This window comes from Pseudophryne corroboree, chromosome 1, assembly GCF_028390025.1.
Source record: "Pseudophryne corroboree isolate aPseCor3 chromosome 1, aPseCor3.hap2, whole genome shotgun sequence".
Lineage (NCBI taxonomy): Eukaryota > Metazoa > Chordata > Amphibia > Anura > Myobatrachidae > Pseudophryne > Pseudophryne corroboree.
Genome location: NC_086444.1, coordinates 788592680 through 788618600, shown reverse-complemented (window position 1 = coordinate 788618600; position 25921 = coordinate 788592680). Strand labels below are relative to the sequence as shown.

The 25921-nt window shown below is 47.8% G+C and overlaps 1 protein-coding gene across 1 annotated transcript in view; it reads left to right on the top strand.

Annotated features, from left to right (window-relative positions):
• NFKB1 (nuclear factor kappa B subunit 1) overlaps positions 1–22153 on the top strand; it is a 242643-nt gene extending 220490 nt beyond the window's left edge. The window contains exons 22-24 of the mRNA XM_063918320.1: positions 4859–5031; positions 5987–6143; positions 21455–22153. Of these exons, the coding sequence (XP_063774390.1) occupies positions 4859–5031; positions 5987–6143; positions 21455–21633 (509 nt within the window). The 3' untranslated portion in view covers positions 21634–22153. The remainder of the gene's footprint in view (positions 1–4858; positions 5032–5986; positions 6144–21454) is intronic.
• The last annotated feature ends 3768 nt before the right edge of the window (positions 22154–25921 follow it).

The window sequence follows — 25921 nt, the reverse complement described above, 5'->3', positions numbered from 1 at the left end:
CCTCCTGCAGCGCTGTGCTGTAGCGCTGCTGTCCCCCGTCTGCCCGCGGCTCTCCCCCCTCTCCTCCTCTCAGGTCCCTCATCACAGTTCGACTTTTTTTTAAGTCGAACTGAGATGGTCGGAAACGGGGCCAAAACCTGTTGAATTTGGCCCCGTTTCCCTCAGAAGCATGCGAATCGGCAGCTATACCGCCAATTCACATACTATTCGACAAGTCGAATTCCCCGACTTGTCGACTAAAAATGCTGGGGACTGAATAGGTCGTAACCCCTTCCTACCTGAAAAAGTCGAAAACTGACGTCTTTTCGACAAGACGGCAGTTTCAACCTTAATTGAATATACCCCATCATCTGTACTGGATACTGCCAGGCAGGAGAGGCAAGATTCTAAAAGAAGTCTGTGGCTGATTTTATGTTAAGCATTCAGACACAGACCAGCCTCTCAGCCCCCTATACTTATTTCACAAAAAGTACATTACCCCAGGTTCTAGTCTGCATCTGATGACGAAATTCCAGATCTGGAAGAGGGGGAGGTGAATGAAGGTATGGGGGACGGTACTGTCTCAGGGAGTGGAAGCTCTTATCTACTCTATTCGAGATGTCCTGAATATCCCTGATAAGGAGACATACACAGTAAAAGTATTGTTTTTAACGAAAAAACAAAATCTCCTCTACTTTCCTAACCCAAAAGCTTTAAACACACTATTTAGAATTTCAGATCCCTATGAGGATGCTGATGTCCTTTCCTTTTCATCGAGGATAGGAAGGTGTGGAAAAATCCACCTACAGTGGATACTTCAGTGTCCGGGCTGTCACGTAAGATTGTGCTGCCTGTACCTGGAGCTATCTCCTTAAAAGACCCTGCTGATCATAAAATTGAGACTACTCTCAAATCTATTTACACAGCAGTGGGAGTTGCTCAGTGACCCACAATTGCATGTGGATGATTACAAGGGCCATTGTTAAATGTACGGGTAATATACTGAAAGGTTTTGACACGATGCCTCAGGATGAAATTATCACACTCCTGTGACATGTACAGGATTCTGCATATTTTATGTGTGTAGAATTCTAGGAAATAGGCCTGATCAATACACGCTCAACGACTATGGCAGTGTCAGCACGCAGAGCATTATGGCTGCGGCGGTGGACAGCAGACGCTGATTACAAGAGAGGAGAGAGCTTTCCCTTTACGGGGGAGGTTTTGTTCGGTGATGAACTGAACAAGTGGATTTCACATGCTAAGGCTGGTAAGTCCACCTGTCTCACATCTGCAGCTCCGCCGGCTGGACGTGCTTACCCAGGCCCCACTGCAGTCCTTTCAGGTTGACAGATTTGAGGGAACCTTCAATGCCGCTAGAGGACCCAGAGGTATACCGCGCAGACCAGCGGCCACTGGTTCACAGGAGCAGTGCTCAGGCTCAGCCTCTTCCATGCCATTAGCATGACGGTTGGCCCCAGATTCTAGGGGCCTTACAGGTGGGAGCTTGCCTCAAATATTTCAGTCACATTTGGGCAGGCTTCTGCCAGGATCCCTGGGTGAAAGACCTACTCTCCCAGGGCTACAGGTTAGGGTTTCAAACACTCCCACCTCACAGATTCTTCAGGTCAAGCGTACCAGTTTCACACGAAACAAGAGTAACCTTGCAAGAAGACATGCAAAAACTGTTACGGATGCAGGTCACTGTTCCAGTTCCGCCTCAACTCCAAATGGGTTATTATTCCAGCCTGTTTTGTGGTACCGAAACCAAACGGTTCGATACAGTCGATCTTCAGCCTCAAATCACTGAACCCGTTCTTCCAAGTATTCCACTTCCAGATGAAGTCTCTGAGAGCGGTGATCTCAGGTCTGGAAGAAGGGGAATTCCTGGTATTTCTGGATATCAAGGATGCGTATCTTCACATCCTAATATGGCCGCTTCATCAGGCATACCTCAGTTTTGCACTGCAGGACAGTCACTACCAGGTCCAAGCCTTGACTTTCGGTCTCTCAACGGCACCGAGGGTGTTCACAGATCACAGATGATGGAAAGCATCAGCCATACAATACGATTTCTCACGGATCATAGGTGGATTCTCAATCTGCAGAAATCCCGCCTAGAACCTACCAGACGCTTCGGTTACTGGTAATGATTCTGGACACGGTGTCTCAGAAAGTGTTCCTTCCTATGGACAAGGCAAAAGGCAATTCAGACGATGGTGCGTTCCATTCTGAACCCGAACAAAATCTCAGTACATCCTTGCATACGCCTACTGGGAGAGATGATGGCCTCCTACGAGGCAGTTCGGTACAGAAGATTCCATGCATGACCAATCCAGCTGGATCTATTGGACTAATGGTCGGGACCACATCTGCACATGCGCCAGATGATATGACTTTCACCAAAAGCCAGGATTTCCCTCTTATGGTGGTTGCAGATCTCCCACCTGGTGGGGGGAAGGGGGGGGGGTCGACACTTCGGAATTCAGGATTGGATTCTGTTGACAACAGTTGTGAGCCTCCGTGGTTATGGTTCAGTGACCCAAGGGGCTCGGTTCTACGGTAAGTGGTCGGATCAAGAGTCCTCCCTTCAGATGAATGTTCTGGAACTCAGGGCGATTTACAATGCCCTTCTGCAGGCCTTTTCTATCCTTCAGTATCGGGCCATAAAGGTACGGTCGGAAAATCAGACTGTGGCGTACATAGCCCGACAAGGAGGTCCACACAGCAGAGCTGCAATGAGAGAGGTGTCCAAGATACTCTTCTGGGCTGAGCGGAATGCCAAGGCCATTTTCACAATACTCATTCCGGGAGCAGACGATTCAGGAGCAGACTTCCTCAGCAGACATGGTCTGCACCCGGGGGAATGGGGCCTCCACCCGCAAGTGTTTCAGCAGAGACTTCATTGGTGGGTCTACCCGCAACTCGACATGTTGGCTTCTCAGCTCACCATGAAGCTTCTGCGTTCCTGTTCTAGGATGAGGGATCCACAGGCCACAGCGGTGGACGCTCTGACGCCGCCGTGGATTTACCAATTCCTCTAATTCCCAGAGTTCTCAATGGACTTAATGGAAAAGAGTTCAGGCAATTCTGATTGCCCCAGACTGGCTCCGCAGGGCCTGGTATGCAGACCTCCTTGCATTGTAACTCGTAGGCCCCTGGCCCCTGCCAATTCAGGATGCTCTTCTTACACAAGGGCCGTTAGTCTATCCAGACTTACCACGGCTACGTATAATGGAATGGATGTTGATTGGGAGGTTTTGCCCAGGAAAGAGATTGCGGGCAAGGTTATCTCAACTATGATCCAAGCCGGGCAGATGGTCACGTCGAAACATTACCATCGCATATGGGAGACATGTATCTCTTGGTGTGAGGGTCGACAGTATTCTGCTGTGGATTTTCGTCTGGGACGTTTCTTGCACTTACTGCAGGCTGTTGGGTTGGGCCTACGTTTAGGCTCCATAACAGTTCAGATCTCAGCCATGTCCTTTTCTTTTTCTTCCTGGAAAAAATTGGCTGTTCTCCCAGTAGTCCAGACGTTCTTGAAGGGTGTCCTCCTTATTCGACCACCCTTTGTGCCTCCCACGGCGCCATGGGATCTCAATGTGATTCTGACCTTTCTCCAATCGGATTGATTGAGCCTTTCCACAAGGTGGATATGGAATATTTGACGTGGAAGGCTATCATGTTGTTGACCTTGGCGTCTGCAAGGCGTGTTTCAGAATTAGGGGCCTTATCCTGTAAGAGTCCTTCTCTGTCATTTCATGAGGATGGAGCGGAGCTCTGCACTCGCTAGACATTCTTGCCTGGGTGGTGTCTGCATTTCATATCAATTCGCCGATAGTGGTTCCAGTTGTCACTGGCACGTCTGTTACACCAAAGTCCTTGTACGTGGTTCAGGCTTTGGGGATTTACAGTATGTCAAGAGACAGCACGTCTCGTTTTTTGTTATCTATGATGCTTCAAATATTGGTTGTCCTGCTTCGAAGCAGTCTATTGCATGTTGGGTCAGGCTTACGATCCAACGGTCTTACTCTTCGGCGGCTTTGCTGCTGCCAAGGTCTGTTCAGGCCCACTCCACACAGTCGGTGGGTTCTTCCTGGGCGGCTACCCGGGGTTTCTCAACTTTGCAGTTATGCCGTGCAGCTTATTCGTTGGGTTTGAACACGTTGTTAAGTCTTACAGGTTCGACCCCTTGCTACTGAGGACCTTCAGTTGGTCAATCGGGTTTGCAGGGGTCTCAGCACTCTCCCACCCGGTCTGGGAGCTTTGGGACTTCCCCATGGTACTAAGACCATCCCAGTATCCCCTAGGACGTTAGCGAAAATAGGATTTTAATACCTACCGGTAAATCCTTTTCTTATAGTCCGTAGGGTATACTGGTCGCCCGCCTCTGTGCTTTGTTATTTTCCTGCAAGTGTTATTCTTGTGTGTTGGTAGTTGGGTCGGCTGTTGCTGTCCCCATTTTCCACATGTGGTTAGCGTTGCTATACTATTTTCAAGTTGTGGTTAGCGTTGCTATCCTCTTGTTTTGTTGTGTGCTGGTTCGTTCTCTCACCACTTTCTTGTCTGTTTTCCTCCTCTCAAAGTATGTCCGTCTCCTTGGGCACAGTTTTCCTAGACTGAGTCTGCAAGAGGGGCATAGAGGTGAGGAGCCAGCACACTCTGAAGAAATTTAAAGTGCCAAGGCTCCAATGGACCCCATCTATACCCCATGGTACTAAGACGATCCCAGTATCCCCTACAGACTACGAGAAAAGGATTTACCAGTAGGTATTAAAATCCTATTTTTTATTACATGGACTCCAGTATACCAGAATTATTTAAACAAAGTTTGGCTCAAAATGTGGTGTGAAAAGTAACACTTTTTGTTATCTAGGAGACATGAAAAACCTCAGTGAAGATGCAAAGCAAAAACTTTATACATTGCTACAAAATGAAGATATAGAGAAGAACTGGTCCACATTGGCACAGAACCTGGGCCTGGGCATATTAAACAGTGCCTTCAGGTTAAGTCTTTCACCTTCCAAAACCTTATTGGACAATTTTGAGGTGAGTAAGGTTTAAACTGATTACCTCCTTTCTATAGCTCGTGTAGTAAGCCTACTTTATCCACCATAAAACACCTGCACATTGCATCTGATTGGTCTGTCCAGGGCACACTTACCCTCTGTTCTAGGGAGATATCTCCACTAGAAGTGTGGATAGGTATGTGGAGATGTGTAAAACCCACCAGAAGCTCATTATACGAGTGTGTACATGTCACATTATAGAGTCTAATTCAGGTTGGATCGCAAAACGTGCTAAAAAGATGCGGGCTCGAAATTGTCAGCTGCAGGTGTCGGAACAGTCAGCGATGCCCGCGCATATCAGTCTTCTATCTTTTAGATAGCAGGGGCATCTGTGTTTGTAAGTAGCGGCTGTGCTGCAATATGCTGATGCCACAGAAGGCCTCTTGTGTAAGTAGACGCCTCCTGGCATCAGTAAGTAGACAGACCACTGGATCCCTCTGCGTGAACATCGGCCATCTGAGTGACCCTTAGGTTACTCAGGGTGTCCGGTGTTTTTACGCAGCCAGGTCTAGTGAAGCTGCGTTCAAGGACGCAACCACTGGCCTTTGCACACACAAAAAATGGGAGACACCCCCCCATTTTCTGGAATGCTGGCCACCACCCCTTCCCCGCACCCAAACAGACGCAGCAAGTCAATCATGTTGCGGTCTAGGGGGCACTGTGAGTGCAATCGCAGCAGAGATCTGCACATGCGCAGATTTGAAAGCAGGAAATATACACAAACCATCAGGATTACGTCCACCTCTCTCTGAATCTGGCCCTATATAACATTTGTTCATATATACTGTGCATTACACTCCACACTTACATGCTGTGATTTTTAAATGTTTTATCAAAAATGTGTGGGCGATTTGCAGCTTCATGCTTAGTATAATAGGAGAGCTGAGGTACGTCTATGTGATGTAACAGCAGTATATTCTATTGTGGTGTTCCAGGTTTCTGGAGGGACAGTAGCTGAGCTTCTTGGTGCCTTGAAAACAATGTCATTCACAGAAGCTATTGAAATCATTGAGCAGTCACAGCCAAGCCTCACTAGGACATCCCCAGTTGCTGATTGCTATGCCGAGGCCTCTGACATCACACAGACAGAAGGTGAATGTCTTTTATGTGTACAATCAAAATGTGGGTTGTCCATTGAAGGGGCTGCCATCGATGGCAGGAAATCATCAATGGAAATTGTTGATGGTTTGAAACATTGATGGATTGTGCATGTGCAAAAGAGACCAGCAGTGTGTGCCAGTGTCACTGCTGGCTTATTGGTTATCACCCACCCCGCCCCCATGCAGTGACTCCGCACTCCTCTCTCATGCAGTGACTTCTGTAGTACACAGTTCCACTGCAGCAACATCATTGTCACGGAGACCCCATACAGTTATATCTATAGTATCCTATAAATGTCTGATTGGGAGATGTACGTCAACCCAATTATTTACATACATCTCCTGTGGCGCATGTGCAGGATGCATTTTGTGCATGCACAGAATGGGTCCTGTGTACTTGCACGTGGTGCTCCCAAGCCGCAGCCTGATTGACAGGTTGCAGCTGTTTGGGGGCGGAGCTAGGCAGCATTTCCAGTGTCACCCCCATTTCTCTATCGTCCTAGTGGATGCTGGGGTTCCTGAAAGGACCATGGGGAATAGCGGCTCCGCAGGAGACAGGGCACAAAAAGTAAAGCTTTAGGATCAGGTGGTGTGCACTGGCTCCTCCCCCTATGACCCTCCTCCAAGCCTCAGTTAGATTTTTGTGCCCGGCCGAGAAGGGTGCAATCTAGGTGGCTCTCCTAAAGAGCTGCTTAGAAAAGTTTAGCTTAGGTTTTTTATTTTACAGTGAGTCCTGCTGGCAACAGGATCACTGCAACGAGGGACTTAGGGGAGAAGAAGTGAACTCACCTGCGTGCAGGATGGATTGGCTTCTTTGGCTACTGGACATTAGCTCCAGAGGGACGATCACAGGTACAGCCTGGATGGTCACCGGAGCCTCGCCGCCGGCCCCCTTGCAGATGCTGAAACAAGAAGAAGGTCCAGAATCGGCGGCATGAAGACTCCTCAGTCTTCTTAAGGTAGCGCACAGCACTGCAGCTGTGCGCCATTTCCTCTCAGCACACTTCACACGGCAGTCACTGAGGGTGCAGGGCGCTGGGAGGGGGGCGCCCTGGGAGGCAATGAAAACCTATTTCTCTAACGTCCTAGTGGATGCTGGGACTCCGTCAGGACCATGGGGAACAGCGGGCTCTGCAGGAGACAGGGCACATCTAAAAAAGCTTTTAGGTCACATGGTGCGTACTGGCTCCTCCCCCTATGACCCTCCTCCAAGCCTCAGTTAGGTTTTTGTGCCCGTCCGAGAGGGTGCAATCTAGGTGGCTCTCCTAAAGAGCTGTTTAGAAAAGTTTTTTTTAGGTTTCAATCTCAGTGATTCCTGCTGGCAACAGGATCACTGCATCGAGGGACTTAGGGGAGAGATTTCCAACTCACCTGCGTGCAGGATGGATTGGAGTCTTAGGCTACTGGACACTTAGCTCCAGAGGGAGTCGGAACACAGGTCAGCCTGGGGTTCGTCCCGGAGCCGCGCCGCCGATCCCCCTTACAGACGCTGAAGAGACGGCAGAACGGAGGTCCGGAAAGCAGGCGGCAGAAGACTCCTCAGTCTTCTTGAAGGTAGCGCACAGCACGGCAGCTGTGCGCCATTGTTGTCACACGGCTCACTGACTCAGTCACGGAGGGTGCAGGGCGCTGCTGGGGGCGCCCTGGGCAGCAATATAATTACCTTTAGTGGCAAAATAAATACATCACATATAGCCATTAAGGCTATATGTATGTATTTTAACCCAGGCCAGTTTCTTAAAAACCGGGGAAAAGCCCGCCGAAAAAGGGGCGGAGCTTATTCTCCTCAGCACTCAGCGCCATTTTCCTGCTCAGCTCCGCTGGTGAGGAAGGCTCCCAGGTCTCTCCCCTGCACTGCACTACAGAAACAGGGTAACAAAGAGAAGGGGGGCATAAATTGGCGATATTTATATATTAAGAGCGCATATATAGTAAACAACACCTTCTAGGGTTGTTTATATACATTTATAGCGCTTTTGGTGTGTGCTGGCAAACTCTCCCTCTGTCTCCCCAAAGGGCTAGGGGGTCCTGTCTTCGATTAGAGCATTCCCTGTGTGGCTGCTGTGTGTCGGTACGTGTGTGTCGACATGTATGAGGACGATGTTGGTGTGGAGGCAGAGCAATTGCCGATGATGGTAATGTCACCCCCTAGGGAGTCGACACCGGAATGGATGGCTTTAGTTATGGAATTACGTGATAATGTCAGCACATTACAAAAGTCAGTTGACGAAATAAGACGCCCGGCAAACCAGTTAGTACCGGTTCAGGCGTCTCAGACACCGTCAGGGGCTGTAAAACGTCCTTTACCTCAGTCAGTCGACACGGGTACCGACACAGATGAATCTAGTGTCGACGGTGAAGAAACAAACGTATTTTCCAATAGGGCCACACGTTATATGATCACGGCAATGAAGGAGGCTTTGCAGATCTCTGATACTGCTGGTACCTCAAAAAGGGGTATTATGTGGGGGGTGAAAAAACTACCTGTATTTTTTCCAGAATCAGAGGAATTGAATGACGTGTGTGATGAAGCGTGGGTTAACCCCGATAGAAAACTGCTAATTTCCAAGAAGTTATTGGCATTATACCCTTTCCCACCAGAGGTTAGGGCGCGCTGGGAAACACCCCCTAGGGTGGATAAGGCGCTCACACGTTTATCAAAGCAAGTGGCGTTGCCGTCTCCTGATACGGCCGCCCTCAAGGATCCAGCAGATAGGAGGCTGGAAACTACACTGAAGAGTATATACACACATACTGGTGTTATACTGCGACCGGCAATAGCCTCAGCCTGGATGTGCAGTGCTGGGGTAGTGTGGTTGGATTCTCTGACTGAAAATATTGATACCCTGGATAGGGACAGTATTTTATTGACTCTAGAGCAATTAAAGGATGCTTTCCTTTATATGCGAGATGCTCAGAGGGATGTTTGTACTCTAGCATCAAGAGTAAGCGCGATGTCCATATCTGCCAGAAGAAGTTTATGGACGCGACAGTGGTCAGGTGATGCGGATTCCAAGAGGCATATGGAAGTATTGCCATATAAAGGAGAGGAATTGTTTGGGGTCGGTCTTTCGGACCTGGTGGCCACGGCAACTGCCGGCAAATCCACTTTTTTACCTCAGACCCCCTCCCAACAGAAAAAGACACCGTCTTTTCAGCCGCAGTCCTTTCGCTCCTATAAAAAGCGACCAAAAGGACAGTCTTATCTGCCGCGAGGCAGAGGAAAGGGTAAGAAAGGGCAGCAAGCAGCCCCTGCCCAGGAACAGAAGCCCGCCCCGGCTTCTACAAAGCCATCAGCATGACGCTGGGGCTTTACAAGCGGACTCAGGAACGGTGGGGGGTCGACTCAAGATTTTCAGCAATCAATGGGTTCACTCACAAGTGGACCCGTGGGTCCTGCAGATAGTATCTCAGGGTTACATGCTGGAGTTCGAAAGGTCTCCCCCTCGCCGGTTCCTAAAGTCTGCTTTACCAACGTCTCCCTCAGAAAGGACGTCGGTTTTGGAAGCCATTCACAAGCTGTATTCTCAGCAGGTGATAGTCAAGGTACCCCTCCTACAACAGGGAAAGGGGTATTATTCCACACTATTTGTGGTACCGAAACCGGACGGTTCGGTAAGGCCTATTCTAAATCTGAAATCCTTGAACCTGTACATAAAGAAATTCAAGTTCAAGATGGAGTCACTCAGAGCAGTGATAGCGAATCTGGAAGAAGGAGACTTCATGGTGTCCTTGGACATAAAAGATGCTTATCTACATGTCCCGATTTACCCCTCACACCAAGGGTATCTCAGGTTCGTGATACAAGACTGTCATTATCAGTTTCAAACGCTGCCGTTTGGGTTGTCCACGGCCCCTCGGGTCTTTACCAAGGTAATGACCGAAATGATGGTTCTTCTACGAAGAAAAGGCGTATTAATTATCCCTTACTTGGACGATCTCCTGATAAGGGCAAAGTCCAGAGAACAGCTGGAAGTCGGTGTAGCGCTAACACAAGTAGTGCTTCAGCAACACGGGTGGATTCTAAATCTTCCAAAATCTCAATTGACCCCGACAACACATCTGCTGTTCCTGGGCATGATTCTGGACACGGTTCAGAAAAAGGTATTTCTCCCGGAAGAGAAAGCAAGGGAGTTATCCGAACTTGTCAAGAACCTCCTAAAACCAGGAACTGTGTCAGTACATCAATGCACAAGAGTCCTGGGAAAGATGGTGGCTTCGTACGAAGCGATTCCATTCGGCAGATTCCATGCACGAACATTTCAGTGGGATCTGCTGGACAAATGGTCCGGATCGCATCTGCACATGCATCAGCGGATAACACTGTCACCGAGAACAAGGTTGTCTCTCCTGTGGTGGTTGCAGACTGCCCATCTGTTAGTGGGCCGCAGATTCGGCATACAGGACTGGGTCCTGGTGACTACGGATGCTAGCCTACGAGGTTGGGGAGCAGTCACAAAGGGAAGAAACTTCCAGGGCGTGTGGTCAAACCTGGAGACGTCTCTTCACATAAATATACTGGAGCTAAGAGCGATCTACAATGCTCTAAGCCTGGCAAAATCGCTGCTTCAGGGTCAGCCGGTGTTGATCCAGTCCGACAACATCACGGCAGTCGCCCACGTAAACCGACAAGGCGGCACGAGAAGCAGGAGTGCAATGGCAGAAGCTGCAAGGATTCTGCGCTGGGCGGAGAATCATGTCGTAGCACTGTCAGCAGTGTTCATCCCGGGAGTGGACAACTGGGAAGCAGATTTCCTCAGCAGACACGACCTTCACCCGGGAGAGTGGGGACTTCATCCAGAAGTTTTCCACATGATTGTGAACCGTTGGGAAAAACCAAAGGTGGACATGATGGCGTCTCGCCTCAACAAAAAATTGGACAGGTATTGCGCCAGGTCAAGAGACCCTCAGGCAATAGCTGTGGACGCTCTGGTAACACCGTGGGTGTACCAGTCAGTGTATGTGTTCCCTCCTCTGCCTCTCATACCAAAGGTACTGAGAATTATACGGAAAAGAGGAGTAAGAACAATACTGGTAGCTCCGGACTGGCCAAGAAGAACTTGGTATCCGGAACTTCAAGAGATGCTCACGGAGGATCCGTGGCCTCTACCTCTACGAAGGGATCTGCTTCAGCAGGGACCTTGTATGTTCCAAGACTTACCGCGGCTGCGTTTGACGGCATGGCGGTTGAACGCCGGATTCTAAAAGAGAAGGGCATTCCTGAGGAAGTTATTCCTACTTTAATTAAAGCCAGGAAAGAAGTGACCGCACAACATTATCACCGCATTTGGAGAAAATATGTTGCGTGGTGTGAGGCCAAGAAGGCTCCAACGGAAGAATTTCAATTGGGTCGATTCTTACATTTCCTGCAAGCAGGATTGTCTATGGGCCTCAAATTGGGGTCCATTAAAGTTCAAATTTCGGCCTTATCAATTTTCTTCCAGAAGGAATTGGCGTCAGTGCCTGAAGTACAAACTTTTGTCAAAGGTGTACTACATATACAACCCCCAATAGTGCCTCCAGTGGCACCGTGGGATTTGAACGTGGTTCTAAATTTTCTCAAATCTCATTGGTTTGAGCCTTTAAAATCGGTAGATTTAAAATACCTTACATGGAAGGTAACCATGCTGTTGGCCCTGGCTTCAGCCAGGAGAGTTTCGGAGTTGGCAGCTTTGTCATACAAAAGCCCATATCTGATATTCCATTCGGACAGGGCAGAATTGAGGACACGTCCTCAATTTCTCCCTAAGGTGGTTTCGGCATTTCACTTGAACCAGCCTATTGTGGTGCCTGCGGCTACTAGCGACTTGGAGGACTCCAAGTTACTGGACGTTGTCAGAGCATTAAAAATATATATTTCAAGGACAGCTGGAGTCAGAAAATCTGACTCGTTGTTTACATTGTATGCACCCAACAAGTTGGGTGCTCCTGCGTCTAAACAGACGATTGCACGTTGGATATGTAGTACAATCCAACTTGCACATTCTGTGGCAGGCCTGCCACAGCCTAAATCTGTAAAGGCCCATTCCACAAGGAAAGTGGGCTCATCCTGGGCGGCTGCCCGAGGAGTCTCGGCATTACAACTTTGCCGAGCAGCTACGTGGTCAGGGGAGAACACGTTTGTAAAATTTTACAAATTTGATACTCTGGCTAAAGAGGACCTGGAGTTCTCTCATTCGGTGCTGCAGAGTCATCCGCACTCTCCCGCCCGTTTGGGAGCTTTGGTATAATCCCCATGGTCCTGACGGAGTCCCAGCATCCACTAGGACGTTAGAGAAAATAAGAATTTACTTACCGATAATTCTATTTCTCATAGTCCGTAGTGGATGCTGGGCGCCCATCCCAAGTGCGGATTGTCTGCAATGCTTGTACATAGTTATTGTTACAAAAATCGGGTTATTACTGTTGTTGTGAGCCATCTGTTCAGAGGCTACTTCGTTTGTGTTATCATACTGTTAACTGGGTTCAGATCACAAGTTGTACGGTGTGATTGGTGTGGCTGGTATGAGTCTTACCCGGGATTCAAGATCCTTCCTTATTGTGTACGCTCGTCCGGGCACAGTACCTAACTGAGGCTTGGAGGAGGGTCATAGGGGGAGGAGCCAGTACGCACCATGTGACCTAAAAGCTTTTTTAGATGTGCCCTGTCTCCTGCGGAGCCCGCTGTTCCCCATGGTCCTGACGGAGTCCCAGCATCCACTACGGACTATGAGAAATAGAATTATCGGTAAGTAAATTCTTATTTTTTGGCTAAAAATACCTCACATATAGCCTCCGGGGGCTATATGGAGATATTTAACCCCTGCCAGAATCCGTTAAGAGCGGGAGACGAGGCCGCCGAAAAAGGGGCGGGGCCTATCTCCTCAGCACACAGCGCCATTTTCCCTCACAGAAAGGCTGGAGGGAAGGCTCCCAGGCTCTCCCCTGCACTGCACTACAGAAACAGGGTTAAAACAGAGAGGGGGGGCACTAATTTGGCGTTAAAAATATATAAAAAAGATGCTATAAGGGAAAACACTTATATAAGGTTGTCCCTATATAATTATAGCGTTTTTGGTGTGTGCTGGCAAACTCTCCCTCTGTCTCTCCAAAGGGCTAGTAGGTCCTGTCCTCTATCAGAGCATTCCCTGTGTGTGTGCTGTGTGTCGGTACGTGTGTGTCGACATGTATGAGGACGATGTTGGTGAGGAGGCGGAGCAATTGCCTGTAATGGTGATGTCACTCTCTAGGGAGTCGACACCGGAATGGATGGCTTATTTAGGGAATTACGTGATAATGTCAACACGCGGCAAGGTCGGTTGACGACATGAGACGGCCGACAAACAATTAGTACCGGTCCAGACGTCTCAAAAACACCGTCAGGGGTTTTAAAACGCCCGTTTACTTTAGTCGGTCGACACAGACAGAGAGGGACACTGAATCCAGTGTCGACGGTGAATAAACAAACGTATTCCTTATTAGGGCCACACGTTAAGGGCAATGAAGGAGGTGTTACATATTTCTGATACTACAAGTACCACAAAAGAGGGTATTATGTGGGATGTGAAAAAACTACCGTAGTTTTTCCTGAATCAGATAAATTAAATGAAGTGTGTGATGTTGCGTGGGTTCCCCCCGATAGAAAATATGGGCGGTATACCCTTTCCCGCCAGAAGTTAGGGCGCGTTGGGAAACACCCCTTAGGGTGGATAAGGCGCTCACACGCTTATCAGAACAAGTGGCGGTACCGTCTATAGATAGGGCCGTCCTCAAGGAGCCAGCTGACAGGAGGCTGGAAAATATCATAAAAAGTATATACACACATACTGGTGTTATACTGCGACCAGCGATCGCCTCAGCCTGGATGTGCAGAGCTGGGGTGGCTTGGTCGGATTCCCTGACTAAAAATATTGATACCCTTGACAGGGACAGTATTTTATTGACTATAGAGCATTTAAAGGATGCATTTCTATATATGCGAGATGCACAGAGGGATATTTGCACTCTGGCATCAAGAGTAAGTGCGATGTCCATATCTGCCAGAAGATGTTTATGGACACGACAGTGGTCAGGTGATGCAGATTCCAAACGGCACAAAGGTGTATTGCCGTATAAAGGAAGAGGAGTTATTTGGGGTCGGTCCATCGGACCTGGTGGCCACGGCAACTGCTGGAAAATCCACCGTTTTTACCCTAAGTCACATCTCTGCAGAAAAAGACACCGTCTTTTCAGCTTCAGTCCTTTCGTCCCTATAAGAGTCATATCTGCCCAGGGATAGAGGAAAGGGAAGAAGACTGCAGCAGGCAGCCCATTCCCAGGAACAGAAGCGTTCCACCGCTTCTGACAAGCTCTCAGCATGACGCTGAGACCGTACAGGACCCCTGGATCCTACAAGTAGTATCCCAGGGGTACAGATTGGAATGTCGAGACGTTTCCCCTGCGCAGGCTCCTGAAGTCTGCTTTACCAAGGTCTCCCTCCGACAAGGAGGCAGTATGGGAAACAATTCACGAGCTGTATTTCCAGCAGGTGATAATTAAATTACCCCTCCTACAACAAGAAAAGGGGTATTATTCCACACTATATTGTGGTACTGAAGCCAGAAGGCTAGGTGAGACCTATTCTAAATCTAAAAAAAAAAAAAAATTTGAACACTTACAAAGGTTCAAATCAAGATGGAGTCACTCAGAGCAGTGATAACGAACCGGGAAGAAGGGGACTATATGGTGTCCCGAGACATCAGGGATGCTTACCTCCATGTCCCAAATTTGCCCTTATCACTAAGGGTACCTCAGGTTCGTGGTACAGAACTGTCACTATCAGTTTCAGACGCTGCCGTTTGGATTGTCCACGGCACCCCGGGTCTTTAACAAGGTAATGGCCGAAATGATGGTTCTTCTTCGAAGAAAAGGCGTCTTAATTATCCCTTACTTGGACGATCTCCTGATAAGGGCAAAGTCCAGGGAACAGTTGGAGGTCGGAGTAGCACTATCTCGGATACTGTTACAACAGCAGGGGTGGATTTTAAATATTCCAAAATCGCAGCTGATCCCGACAACAAGTCTCCTGTGCTTAGGGATGATTCTGGACACAGTCCAGAAAAAGGTGTTTCTCCCGGAAGAGAAAGCCAGGGAGTTATCCGAGCTAGTCAGGAACCTCCTAAAATCAGTGCATCATTGCACAAGGGCCATGGTAAAAAAAATGGTGACTTCCTTCGAAGCAATTCCAGTCGGCAGATTTCATGCAAGAACTTTTCAGTGGGATCTGCTGGACAAATGGTCCGGATCGCATCTTCAGATGCATCAGCGGATAACCCTATATCCAAGGACAAGGGTGTCTCTCCTGTGGTGGTTACAGAGTGCTCATCTTCTAGAGGGCCGCAGATTCGGCATTCAGTTTTGGATGTTGGTGACCACGGAGGCCAGCCCGAGAGGCTGGGGAGCAGTCACACAAGGAAAAAATTTCCAGGGAGTGTGATCAAGTCTGGAGACTTTTCTCCACATAAATATAGCTAAGGGTAAATTTATAATGCTCTAAGCTTAGCAAGACCTCTGCTTCAAGGTCAGCCGGTATTGATCCAGTGGGATAAAACATCACGGCAGTCGCCCACGTAAATAGACAGGGCGGCACAAGAAGCAGGAGGGCAGTGGCAAAAACTGCAAGGACTTTTCGCTGGGCGGAAAATCATGTGATAGCACTGTCAGCAGTGTTTCATTCCGGGAATGGAAACTGGGAAGCAGACTTCCTCAGTAGGCACGACCTCCACCCGGCAGAGTGGGAACTTCATGGGGAAGTTTTCCACATGATTGTAAACCGTTGGGAATTACCAAAGGTGGACATGATGGCGTCCCGTCTGAACAAAAAACGGGACAGGTATTGCGCCAGGTTAAGAGACCCTCAGGCAATAGCTGTGGACGTTCTGGTAACACCGTGGGTGTACCAGTCGGTGTATGTGTTCCATCCTCTGCTTTTCATACCTAAGGTACTGAGAATTATAAGACGTAGAGGAGTAAGAACTATACTCATGGCTCCGGATTGGCCAAGAAGGACTTGGTACCCGGAACTTCAAGAGATGCTCACAGAGGACTTATGGCCTCTGCCGCTAAGAAGGGACTTGTTTCAGCAAGTACCATGTCTGTTCCAAGACTTACCGCAGCTGCGTTTGACGGCATGGCGGTGGAACGCCGGATCCTAAGGGAAAAGGCATTCAGGAAGAGGTCATTCCTACCCTGGTCAAAGCCAGAAAGGAGGTGACCGCACAACATTATCACCACATGTGGCGAAAATATGTTGCGTGGTGTGAGGCCAGGAAGGCCCCACGAAGAAATTTCAACTCGGTCGATTCCTGCATTTCCTGCAAACAGGAGTGTCTATGGGCCTCAAATTGGGGTCCATTAAGGTTCAAATTTCGGCCCTGTCGATTTTTCTTCCAGAAAGAATTGGCTTCAGTTCCTGAAGTCCAGAAGTTTGTCAAGGGAGTATTGCATATACAACCCCCTTTTGTGCCTCCAGTGGCACTGTGGGATCTCAACGTAGTTCTGGGATTCCTCAAAACACATTGGTTTAAAACCAGTCAAATCTGTGGATTTGAAGCATCTCACATGAAAAGTGAACATGCTCTTGGACCTGGCCTGGACCAGGCGAGTGTCAAATTGGTGGTTTTTTTCTCAAAAAAGCCCATATCTGTTTGTCCATTCGGACAGGGCAGAGCTGCGGACTCGTCCCCAGTTCTCTCCCTAAGGTGGTGTCAGTGTTTCACCTGAACCAGCTTATTGTGGTGTCTTGCGCCTACTAGGGACTTGGAGGACTCCAAGTTGCTAGATGTGGTCAGGGCCCTGAAAATATAGGTTCCAGGACGGCTGGAGTCAGGAAAACTGACTTGCTGTTATCCTGTATGCACCCAACAAACTGGGTGCTCTTGCTTCTAAGCAGACTTTTGCTAGTTGGATGTGTAATACAATTCAGCTTGCACATTCTGTGGCAGGCCTGCCACAGCCAAAAATATGTAAATGCCCATTCCACAAGGAAGGTGGGCTCATCTTGGGCGGCTGCCCGAGGGGTCTCGGCTTTACAACTTTGCCGAGCGGCTATTTAGTCAGGGGCAAACACGTTTGTAAAATCCTACAAATTTGATACCCTGGCTAAGGAGGACCTGGAGTTCTCTCATTCGGTGCTGCAGAGTCATCCGCACTCTCCCGCCCGTTTGGGAGCTTTGGTATAATCCCCATGGTCCTTTCAGGAACCCCAGCATCCACTAGGACGATAGAGAAAATAAGAATTTACTTACCGATAATTCTATTTCTCGGAGTCCGTAGTGGATGCTGGGCGCCCATCCCAAGTGCGGATTATCTGCATTACTTGTACATAGTTACAAAAATCGGGTTATTATTTGTTGTGAGCCATCTTTTCAGAGGCTCCGCTGTTATCATACTGTTAACTGGGTTCAGATCACAGGTTGTACAGTGTGATTGGTGTGGCTGGTATGAGTCTTACCCGGGATTCATAAATCCTTCCTTATTGTGTACGCTCGTCCGGGCACAGTATCCTAACTGAGGCTTGGAGGAGGGTCATAGGGGGAGGAGCCAGTGCACACCACCTGATCCTAAAGCTTTACTTTTTGTGCCCTGTCTCCTGCGGAGCCGCTATTCCCCATGGTCCTTTCAGGAACCCCAGCATCCACTACGGACTCCGAGAAATAGAATTATCGGTAAGTAAATTCTTATTTTTTTGAGAGTGGCAATGCCAGGGTCTTTCCTGCCCCAGTCACATGAACGGCCCGGCCATCATGTGTCACTCAGATGGCCGATGTTCACACAGAGTGATCCGATGCTGTGCCTTCAGACTCACACAAGCATGCAGGAGGTACCTGTATACCAGTCATGTCGAAACTGCGGCCCTCCAGCTGTTGATAAACTACACATCCCAGCATGCCCTGACACAGCTTTTGCATTCTCTGACAGCTAAACTGTGTCAGTGCATGCTGGGATATGTAGTTTCACAACAGCTGGAGGGCCGCAGTTTGGACATGCCTGCTCTATACACATGACCCCTAGACAAGACCCCTCTGCTTTTGAATTATTTTATACAGCAACTGCATCCAGCTCCTGTACAGACTGCGTCCATCTCTGAATCAGGCAATCAGTTCACATTCAGTACCAGATAAAGTTGCTCCAAAATATAAGTTGTTTCTATGGTAGTGTATATGGAGCGCAGCATCTATTCTCATTAATATCTCCTCCTATGTGTTTTCAGTGCTGGCAGGAAGTACGGAATGGTACATAGACTACAGAGGGCACTCAGAGATGGAAAAAAAAACATTGTTCCATTGGAGTAAACCTTTGCTGGTGGAGACACATCAGATCGCAGCTAAGCACAAACAAAAAGTACCCCTTATCTAATACCCCCCCCCCCCCCCCAAAAAAAAAAAAAAACAGCGCCCTGGGCTGATAGCACTGTGCACTACGGGCAAGTCGGCTCAAGGTCTACCATCACACTGTGCAAGAATTTATGGAGCACCTTATACCCCGGTAACAAAACACATTGTCCTCCATAAGGAAAAACACACTTGTCCCTTAATATGCCTCAAAGCCCCCCTCATGCCCTTATGTGCCAGCCCAGAGGGGTGTGATACAATATCCTGGCGGTTGGGATGCTGGCAGTCACTCTGACAATTAGAATGCAGACAGGGTAATTATTTTACCCCTCCCATGCCCCCTATCCTAACCCTAACCCGCCTGGTGTGGCGGCTATGACTAAGATTCAAGGATTGGCGGCTAGGGCTAAGCACCCCTAGGCTGTAACCCTAATAGTCATCCCGATACTTACCTTTAAGATGTCCGAGTGTTGTCGGGATTCCGGCGTCAGTTACATGACCGCCTGCATCCCAACTGCCACCCAGAGCCCCACCTTTGGCTCACTTACCTTCACTACTGAAAGTCCAGTAAGTATGATAGACACCAGGGACAAACTGATGATTTTTAGGGGTGATGGTAGGGGGTCTAGTTATTAGTGCCTCGTGTGCACCTGCATTTTGGACTGAATATATGTTATTATAGTGTAAACAGCAGCATTTGTAATACCTATGCAAATGTTTGGCACCGCTAATTATTTATAAAATCACATACACATTTACCTGTTGATTGCGCAACTACTTTCAGCTGTGGAGAAATGAGTATAAAGCACATTACGGGCTCAGTACAACACGCTGCATGCCCGGGATTTTTAGAGGATTACCACCTGTAAAACAGCCTCACAAAGGGCACTCAACCTTTACATCTATATAAATAATATTCTCATTAATATAAGGCTACTGACTGAGCTGCAGGCTGCTGCTCTAACCCTCTCTCCCACCTGGTGATGTCACCAGCGCCCAGCACCTCCTCTGCATTCCGCCCGCAGGTAGTCTGTACCAGAAGCTGGCTGGGCAGTATGTAGGGACGGGACAGAGCATAGCTCTGGAGCTCATGGGGTAAAGCCAGCCGGGGTCACATAAAGTCTAATAGTCACACTGCCTGTCAAAGTTCTCCCTTCCTGTCCTTGTCACAGGGGAGCAGCACCAGTCCTCGGTACCAGCGACGGTGGCAGAACTGCCCCCTCATCAATGCTCATGCATGGATGTCCTTAAAACATGGACTGCTCGTGTGCCTTGAGTGCCGAGCTTGCGGGAATACTGTAATAGAGTACAAAAAGCTGCTCACGCTGTGTCATCCATGTAACTTTTCCTAGTAAGGACTATATTGTCTGAGGGGTTTTAGTTTTAAGTTTTCACTTTCGGAGAAGGTAGGGCCAGCTACGCTGGACTGTTTTATTTCTTTATTCATAATTACACATTCTTGTTTTTTTATCACTACACATTTAAAATTTCAGTCATGATCAAGTTGAAGATTTTGGGGTTGATTCAATTAGGTCCAGCTCGCCACTCAGTGCTGCATTTATGGTAGCGCAGAACTCTTTCTGTTTGGGTCTGGGGCAAGATGAGGCCACGAGGGGGGCGAGTTCAGCTGTCGTTGCTGCCACTTCTGTGTCTTTGTAATGGCAGCTCGCCCTCCTCGCGGCTAACTGAATTGACCCTTATGACTGGGGTACGTACTATGCAGCACGTCAAGTTATGCTCTCTCATGGCCACATTCTTTGAATTTCAAGTATGTTGAGATAACATACAACGCAACATAATCTGGTAAGAGCACAAGTTATGTGTATATTGGGTGCGCAAAGCTGCTCAGCTCTAAAGCTGGGTACACACCTGACCGACCTATCTGATGATTGGTAAGTGCATACACACTTACCAATCGCCCACCCAATGTGTCGTGCCTGATGTCACAACTGGGCGGGCATTTACATGTGCCCACCTAGGGGTAAATTTACCAAGATGGGAGTTCTATTTAAGATGGGATGTTGCCCATAGCAACCAATCAGATTCTACTTCTCATTTATCTAGCACCTTCTAGAAGATATTACCTGGAATCTGATTGGATGCTATGGGCAACATCCCATCTTAAATAGAACTCTCATCTTAGTAAATTCCCCCCCTAGTTGAGATGTCAGTCACCGGTGCTCCCTGCAGCAAGTGTAAGAGCGATCGGCAGACCACCCGTACACACCGCTAGATACGCCGATATCTCTGTGGATATATCGCCCATCGACTGTGCTGCAGGGCCGACGCGGTATGTCTGCGAACAACGCCGTTCACAGATGATTCGTGATATATCGGCTGTTCAATTGAATGGCAGATTTATCGTTCAGTGTGTACACAGCTTTAATGAGGCCCAGTGTGTACTTATTCATGCCAGAAAAACAGGAACTACTGTAATTTCCTGCTGCATCATTCTGTGGATGGCTTTGGAACAGTTTCCAGGTTGATGGTACTGCTGATCTGTTTGTCTGCTAACACAAAACCTATGGTATTAAAAACATATCATATTATTGTAGGTTCTTGCACAACAGTAGCAGACAAATTACATCAAATCTTTAAAAAAAATTAAGGAAAATAGCAAATATTTCATAACAAATATATGTAAAAAAGCCTCAGAAAAATATCATATTTGGAGATGTCATTTACAAGATGCTTTTTCATTCTTAGATTATTTTGTTTTAGATTAGATTTAGATTATTTGTATTTTATTATTTCACAGCTTTTATTATTACACATAGGCCTTGCTTTATGTATAGGGAAACTTTATATTGTTACCACATCCAGTCCGGTACTTGTCATCTAAATAATGGTCATTCTTTTGCTCGTTGAACACATTCTGAAGTGTCTGAAACATTATCATTAATCTTCCCTCAGGGTTCTGTAATAATGCCTCCTTATGTAATCTTGTGTTTAGATCCCCTTAGGAGACTATCAGAGGAATATAAGCAGCAGTTTATGGACAGCATGTGTGACAGTGGGGTAGAAACGTCCTTTAGGAAGCTGAACCTGTCGCACTGCGAATTTCAGAAAGCAGGTAATGGACACTCAGAACTCCTTTCCGAATGTGATGCCCCGCTCATCTGCAACAAATAATGTTTGTGAAGAAAGAAAGGGCTGTGGCACTGGGCAGTATTGAGAGTGGCAAATCACTGGTTGCACAGTGATTTCACGACTGAGAAAATGACACTGGAAATGCTAGAGACATTGAAAGCAGACAGGTGTGAATTAAGTATAACGCATAGATATGGTGTACATGGACACTCACCTACTGCAGAAGCAGTGCAACCAAAGATTATGGATGGACACATGCGGTATCTGCTGAACACTGGCTCATATCGTAGGTCGGCTCAGCTAGAGCGCCACTTGTTTTGAGGTTTGTTGCTCCTTATTGGATGTTGCACATAATATATACGTTTCAAACTACAGATTATTATGCAGTTCATTAACTGTCAGTAGAGCAATCTCTGACCTAGGAGAGTAATTACTGCCATGGCATACCGGTCATCTGATACCTAGTAACCACTTTTTCATGCCTTTGTTTTAATACAGTATTATATATTTTCAGAAATGTATTTTTATTGTGATTTTTGTAATAAAACTTGTAAAGAAATCATTGCCAGAAGATTATTTTTATCATTATGTCAATAGTTTTTTTTGCTATTTCAGCTTTTGTATGGTATTTGGCATATTCTCTTTATTCTTGTGCAATAATGGGACATATAGATGGAGTGTGCTGTACAGTGATTGCATTCATGAGCTGCAGAGTGAGGGTGGCTCAGGTGGCAATACTATAAACTTCCGGAAGGACAGCTAGGGATAATGCAACTGCAATGGGGATATCCAGGCGAGGGGAGCAGGTGTCTGTTATACGAGTTATAGTGGGAAAAAAAAGACTTACTGAAGCTGACCTTGCCCTGTCAGAAAGTTGATCGTCAACCCATCAGAAATAGTGTAAACCATCTGAAGGTTTAAATAAAATTCAATTTACACCAATACAACGATTAGTATCGTTTCGGGATATCAGAAAGAATAATATTCTTTATTGTATTGTATTGATGAGATCAGAATCGTACTGCTGGCTGGTGTATCCCAGAGCAGATAAGGATGAGTCCAGCGACCAGGTACAGACAACACTGTTTTCATTGTGTGTAAACTTTTCCTTCTGCCACTGGTTACCTGCAGTTGTTTATTCCAACCCCCCCGCCCCCGTTTTTTGTTTTTTTTCGCTCCTTCCACCACACTGTGTGCTTTTCCTGTAATGTTTACCTCCACTGATTGCACACCTTGCCATTGCGCCCTACATACAGGGTACATAATACTACTACATAAGTGTCAGTTTTCCTATGTATGCACTGGGCCGTTGTATGGCTCACCTCCCACAGTGTAACCTTCGAAGTGTGCCCAACATGGCTGCCTCATCTGGTATGCTTGTGGATGGGATGAAAAATACATAGACCTGGTGGTTCTGTTAGGACCTTACTCTGAACTTTAGGACTCTGAAATCACCCTCATTTTGTGTCATCTCTTCTAGGGGTAGACTGTTTCACCCTGGGTAATCCTACGCTGTGCGCCCAAGATGGCTGCCGCACCTGGTACCTTGTGAGGGTGGAATACACAACCCTTGGAAGTTATTACCCAAAATGCCTACACCAATCATGCATTACACTTTCTCTGTGCTCAGGGTTTTCTTTTATGTCTGTGTGGCTTATCTATTGCTGTATTACTTAAATCTTCTGTATTATGTGTATTGTTTTTGATGTCTGTAAAGCGCCTTGAGTCCTGTTGGAGAAAGAGCGCTATATAAATAAAATTATTATTATTATTCAAAATTAGAACCACCATAGTCAATATGGCCAATATGTATAAGGAAATAAGCCAGGTAAATACATACTGGACAGTGGCACTGGCGTATTTGTAATGGGTGTACATGGGCCCCCGGGGTCCAGGGGGGTCCACACCGCACATCCTGCACCCATTTTTCTCTAACGTCCTAGTGGATGCTGGGGACTCCGTCAGGACCATGGGGAATAGCGGGCTCCGCAGGAGACAGGGCACATCTAAAAAGCCTTTTAGGTCACATGGTGTGTACTGGCTCCTCCCCCTATGACCCTCCTCCAAGCCTCAGTTAGGTTTTTGTGCCCGTCCGAGAGGGTGCAATCTAGGTGGCTCTCTTAAAGAGCTAGTTAGAAAAGTTTTTTTTTAGGTTTCTAATCAGTGTCTCCTGCTGGCGACAGGAGCACTGCAACGAGGGACTTAGGGGAGAGACTTGCAACTCACCTGCCTGCAGGAGGATTGAAGTCTTAGGCTACTGGACACTGAGCTCCAGAGGGAGTCGGAACACAGGTCAGCCTGGGGTTCGTCCCGGAGCCGCGCCGCCGATCCCCCTTACAGACGCTGAAGAACGGCAGAACGGAGGTCCGGAAACAGGCGGCAGAAGACTTCAGTCTTCATAGAGGTAGCGCACAGCACTGCAGCTGTGCGCCATTGTTGCTACACGGCTCACGGATCTCGGTCACGGAGGGTGCAGGGCGCTGCTGGGGGCGCCCTGGGCAGCAATATAGAGTACCTTAGAGGCAAATAAATACATCACATATAGCCATTAAGGCTATATGTATGTATTTAACCCAGGCCAGTTTATTAGAAAAACCGGGAGAAAAGCCGCCGAAAAAGGGGCGGAGCTTATTCTCCTCAGCACTCGGCGCCATTTTCCTGCACGGCTCCGCTGGTGAGGAAGGCTCCCACGACTCTCCCCTGCACTGCACTACAGAAACAGGGTAACAAAGAGAGGGGGGGCATAAATTGGCGATATAATTATATATTGAGAGCGCATATATAGAAACAACACCTTCTAGGGTTGTTATATACAGTATAGCGCTTTTGGTGTGTGCTGGCAAACTCTCCCTCTGTCTCCCCAAAGGGCTAGGAGGGTCCTGTCTTCAATAGAGCATTCACTGTGTGGCTGCTGTGTGTGTCGGTACGTGTGTGTCGACATGTATGAGGACGAAGTTGGTGTGGAGGCAGAGCAATTGCCGATGATGGTAATGTCACCCCCTAGGGAGTCGACACCGGAATGGATGGCTTTGGTTATGGAATTACGTGATAATGTCAGCACATTACAAAAGTCAGTTGACGAAATGAGACGCCCGGCAAACCAGTTAGTACCGGTTCAGGCATCTCAGACACCGTCAGGGGCTGTAAAACGTCCCTTACCTCAGTCAGTCGACACGGGTACCGACACAGATGAATCTAGTGTCGACGGTGAGGAAGTAAACGTATTTTCCAATAGGGCCACACGTTATATGATCACGGCAATGAAGGAGGCTTTGCAGCTCTCTGATACTACTGGTACCTCAAAAAGGGGTATTATGTGGGGGGTTAAAAAACTGCCTGTATTTTTCCCAGAATCAGAGGAATTGAATGATGTGTGTGATGAAGCGTGGGTTACCCCCGATAGAAAATTGCCAATTTCAAAGAAGTTATTGGCATTATACCCTTTCCCACCAGAGGTTAGGGCGCGCTGGGAAACACCCCCTAGGGTGGATAAGGCGCTCACACGTTTATCAAAGCAAGTGGCGTTGCCGTCTCCTGATACGGCCGCCCTCAAGGATCCAGCAGATAGGAGGCTGGAAACTACACTGAAGAGTATATACACGCATACTGGTGTTATACTGCGACCGGCAATAGCCTCAGCCTGGATGTGCAGTGCTGGGGTAGTGTGGTTGGATTCTCTGACTGAAAATATTGATACCCTGGATAGGGACAGTATTTTATTGACTCTAGAGCAATTAAAGGATGCTTTTCTTTATATGCGAGATGCTCAGAGAGATGTTTGTACTCTAGCATCAAGAGTAAGCGCAATGTCCATATCTGCCAGAAGAAGTTTATGGACGCGACAGTGGTCAGGTGATGCGGATTCCAAGAGGCATATGGAAGTATTGCCATACAAGGGAGAGGAATTGTTTGGGGTCGGTCTTTCGGACTTGGTGGCCACGGCAACTGCCGGCAAATCCACTTTTTTACCTCAGACTCCTTCCCAACAGAAAAAGACACCGTCTTTTCAGCCGCAGTCCTTTCGCTCCTATAAAAAGCGACCAAAAGGACAGTCTTATCTGCCGCGAGGCAGAGGAAAGGGTAAGAAAGGGCAGCAAGCAGCCCCTACCCAGGAACAGAAGCCCGCCCCGGTTTCTACAAAGCCATCAGCATGACGCTGGGGCTGTACAAGTGGACTTAGGAACGGTGGGGGGTCGGCTCAAAAATTTCAGCAATCAATGGGATCACTCACAAGTAGACCCGTGGGTCCTGCAGATAATATCTCAGGGGTACATGCTGGAGTTCGAAAGGTCTCCTCCTCGCCGGTTCCTAAAGTCTGCTTTACCAACGT